The 4,771-nt window shown below is 38.3% G+C and overlaps 1 protein-coding gene across 1 annotated transcript in view; it reads right to left on the bottom strand.

Annotated features, from left to right (window-relative positions):
• TLN2 (talin 2) overlaps nt 1-4,771 on the bottom strand; it is a gene marked incomplete in the record, with an annotated part of 559,462 nt that overhangs the window by 108,595 nt on the left and 446,096 nt on the right. Inside the window, 1 exon segment of the mRNA XM_014593350.2 lies at nt 1-58. Within this exon segment, the coding sequence (XP_014448836.1) occupies nt 1-58 (58 nt within the window).

Consider the following 4,771-nt stretch of genomic DNA (forward strand, 5'->3'; position numbering starts at 1 on the left):
GCCAGGAGCTTGTTGGGTGCACAGAGTGATGAGTTGATTGATGCTCTCGGTCACAGCTCTGTGACAGAAACAGAAAATATATTTTTTTGTTGTTTTGTTTTATTAATGATCGACATTAATGTCCCCAACAATGCTTTGCAGGTTCACCAGAAACACAATTAATATACTGGGGACCCCATGAGAACTCTTCCACAGACTCTATGAAACCGTAGATAAACCTGGCCCAGAGGGAGAGAATATTTTTTATTTATTCTGTTTTGTTGAAGGTTGACAGCGATTTCCCCAACAATGCTCTGCAGGTTCACCAGAAACACAATTAATTCACTATTTATGCTGAGGAACCCTTAAGAGCTCTTCCACAGACCCTATGAAACCACAAATACCTCACTCAGGGGAGAGATAAGGAGACTCCTTGCCTTGCTTTTGATTATCCATCTGATTTACCCTTCAGGAATACTCAAAGTTCTCTTAAGAAAGTATGACTATCGGGAACCAGCAGTTAGCGTAATGGCTATGTCGCTGGACTCCCACGTAGTCGACCGTGGTTCGTGTCCCAGACCCGGTGGCTTAAAAACTCACACCAGGCGCGTGTGCGTGCGTGCCCAAGATCCCGAGAGGAGAATGGACAAGAAGGGATTGCGGCGTGACCATCCCCCCTGGGGGGGTGATTTCTCGCTTTCTGTCTCTATGTCTCTCTCTGTTTGGCGAGCGCACACGCCCTACAGTGAAAATCTCTCCAAAAAAAAAAAAAAAGAAAGTATGACTATCTTTTAATATACTCATAAGAAAGAATTCACAACAAAGTTGCAAATAGTAAGGAGATCTGATTAACACTGTTTTCAAGACCCTTCATTAGCAATCCACAAGGTAGGTAATATTACCATAGTAATTTGGAATTTTTTTATTTTCAATACACCAGACATAAAATTAGCTGCACCTAAGAATGTAAAATCTCTACTTTCCACTAAATACTAAATGATTGACCAGTTCTGGAAGTGATCCCCAAATTATTCTTTAAAATAGCTACTCTCTGTGTACTAATAGGATAAATTAGACTCTTGAATGATTTTACTTATGTTTCTATTCTAAAAATTCTGAGGCAGCCCAGGTTATTTTCTTATACTGACAAGGATTCTACCCCTCCTGAGTAGCCCTGCTTAGCTTCTCCAAGGTTATAAAATGGATAATTTAGAAAGTCATTGTCTAGTTTGCTGTACGGCAGGCTGTCTGAGGCTGGAAGGCTTTAGGGCTTGGACTCCTGGCTCATCCCCTCCTCCACTCGCCTTTGGACTCTCAGGACTTTGGCGTTTTCTATAGTGCATGGCGTGTAAGTGGCTCGGTTTCAGGTACACCTGTTCTCTAGAAACAGAGAGAACTTTGGGTCACTCAGTACCAGTGACAGTGCAAGCTGCTGGTGAACACTGGGGAGGTAGAGCAGAAGAGAGATCACCAACTGCCTACCCCTGCATGCCTTTGAACGTTCGGAGATACCTCAAAAATTTAGGAAGAAAAGTAGAGATCACCAGATGACTAGAAAACATCACAGAGACACAATAAATATGAGCAGCCTACAAAATGTCTCTCTCCCAGGGGAAGATTAGCAATTTCTACAATTAAAGATAAAAACATTCTCAGATAAACAAAACCTGAAAGACTTTACCAACTCCAGATCAGCTCTTTAAGAAGTTTTGAAGGAGTGCTATACTAGGAAAACTAAAAAGTCAAACAGACGGATATAAGAGAACAAAAAACAACCAAGAAAATAGCTCGCTTAATCATAGGAACACGTCCAGAAATATCAATAATAACACTGAACGTTAATAGATTAAGTTATCCAATCACAAGACACAGATTGGCTGAATAGATAAAAACAAACAACAAAAAACAAACCCAGAAACCCTCTATCTATTGCCTGCAAGAACCCCACCTCATGGATAACAAAAGACATAGACTAATAGTGAAGGGCTCGAAAAAGATACTCCATGCAAATGGAAATCAAAAAAAGGCTGAAGTTGGGATACTGATTTCAGACAAAATAGGCTTTAAGACAAAAACTGTAAGAAGAGACAAAGAAGGGCATTATACAGTAATAAATGTGCTAATTCATCAGAAAGACATAACACTTATAAATATCTACAGACCCAACTCAGGAGCACCTAAATATGTGAAGGAAAGACTGCTAGAGCTAAAAGGAGAGAGAGGTTGCAGCACCGTAATTGTTAAGGATCTGAACACCCCGTTATCGCCTTTAGACAGATCTTCTAGACTAAAGATAAGCAGAGCGATACAGGACCTAAAGAACTTTCCTCTCGAAGACCACAAAATATACATTTTTCTCACCCCTGCACCAACCTTTTCAAAGACTGACCATATGACAGGGCACAAATCAAGCCTTTCAGATTCAAAGGCATAGAAACTATATCCAGTATTTTCTCTTACCATGATGGAATTAAACTTGATGTTAATTTCAAGAAAAATTTTTGAAAATACACAAAAACATGGAAACTAGATAACCTACTTCTGAATGACTTAACTACTGAACAAATTAAGTCAGAAATCAAAAAATTTATGGAAACAAATGATAATGAGTACATGAGTTTCCTTAATCTGTGGGACACCACAAAAGCAGTCATAAGAAGGAAATTTATAGCAATTAGTGAACATAAGAAAAAGATGGAAAGGTGGTAAGTAGACAACCTAACACCATGACTCAGGGAATTGGAAAAACAAACAAAACAGAACAAAACAAAAGCCAGGAGAAAAGAAATAATAAAGATTTGAGCAGAAATGAATGAAATAGAAAATAAATAAACTGTACAGAAAATAAATGAAAGCAAAAGCTGGTTCTTTAAAAAGCTGAACAAGATCGACACACCATTAGCTTGACTGATAAAGAAGAATGAAACCAGATAAATCAAATATGTAATGACACAGACAACATTACAACAGACACAATAGAAATATTAAGCATCATTAGAGGATAATATGAGCGACTATATGCCAACAAACAAGAGAATGTGGAGAAGATGGACCAATTCCTGGATGTATAAAATCCATCAAGATTGAATCAGGAGGACATAGAAAATCTGAATAGACCTATTATAGGCCATGGGATTTAATCAGTAATAAATAACCTCCCAAGAAAGAAAAGCCCAGGTCCTAATGGCTTCACTTTTGAATTCTACAAAACTTTTAAGGAAGAGTTAACCCCCATTCTACTCAAATTATTTCTTAAGATTCTAAAGGAAAGAAACCTATCAAATTCATTTTATGAAGCCTCCATCATCCTCATTCCCAAAACATGACAAAAAAGGAAATTCACAGACGAATATCTCTGATAAATATAGACATTAAAAATTCTCAACAAGATACTTGCAAATTGTATCTAACAATACATGAAAAAAAATTATTCATTGTGACCAGGTAGGCTTTATTCCAGGAATGCAAGAGTGGTTCAACACATGCAAGACCATAAACATAACACACTATATTAACAGAAAGAAGATAAAAACCATATGATCATTTCAATCGATGCAGAGAAAGTATTTGATAAAATACAACATCCCTTCATGATTAAGACTCTTAGCAAGATTGGTATAGAAGAGTCATTTCTCAACACAACGAAAGTCATAAATGGGGACCAGTAGTTGGTGTAATGGCTATGTTGCTGGACTGCCATGTAGCTGACTGCAGTTCAAGTGCCGGACCCAGTGGCTTAAACTCACACTGGGCATGTGTGGTGCATACCAAAGATTCTGAGAGGAGAATGGAGGAAAGGGGATTGTGGCATGACCAACACACCTGGGAGGTGATTTCTCACTTTCTGTCTCTCTATCTCTCTGTGTCTTTCTGGCGAGTGCATGCACCCTATAGCAAAATCCTCTCCAAAAAAAACAAACAAAAAAACGCACAAAAAAATCCCCACAAAAAACAAAAAACACAAATAAACAAACAAACAAAGCCATAAATGAAAAACCTATAGCTAACATTATACTGAGTTTGGAAAAGCTAAAATCTTTTCTACTAAAAACTAGTACTAGGGAACCAGCAGTTAGTGTAATGGCTATGTTGCTGGACTCCCACGTAGCCGACTGCGGTTCGTGTCCCGGACCCGGTGGCTTAAAACTCACGCCGGGCGCGTGTGCGTGCATGCCCAAGATCCTGAGAGGAGAATGGAGGAGAAGGGATTGTGGCGTGACCATCCCCCCTGGGGGGTGATTTCTCGCTTTCTGTCTCTATGTCTCTCTCTGTCTGTCTGGCGAGCGCACGCGCCCTATAGTGAAAGTCTCTCAAAAAAAATAAATAAATAAAACTAGTACTAGACAAGGCTGCCCATTTTTCTCTACTAAAGTCTCTCAAAAAATAAATAAATAAATAAAACTAGTACTAGAGAAGGCTGCCCATTTTTCTCTACTACTTTTCAGTATAGTGCTTGAAGTCTTAGCCAATGCAATCAGAAAAGAGAACATTATAAAAAGCATTCACGTAGGCAAAGAAGAGTTGAAGATATCTTTATTTGCAGATGACATGATAGTATACTTAGAAGACCCAAAGATTTCCATGAAAAAATTTCTCAAAGTAATAAATGAATACAGTACAGTGTCAGGATACAAAATCAACATCCGAAAATCTATCGCATTTCTATATATGAACAACAAGTAGAAAGTGGTAGATCTGAGGAAAGGAATCCCTTTTTACCATAGCCACAAAATGTGTAAGATACCTAGGAATAAACCTAACTAAGGAAGTCAAAGACTTTTACAAAGAAAAC

The sequence above is a fragment of the Tupaia chinensis genome, unplaced genomic scaffold (assembly GCF_000334495.1).
Source record: "Tupaia chinensis unplaced genomic scaffold, TupChi_1.0 Scaffold000063_1, whole genome shotgun sequence".
NCBI lineage: Eukaryota > Metazoa > Chordata > Mammalia > Scandentia > Tupaiidae > Tupaia > Tupaia belangeri.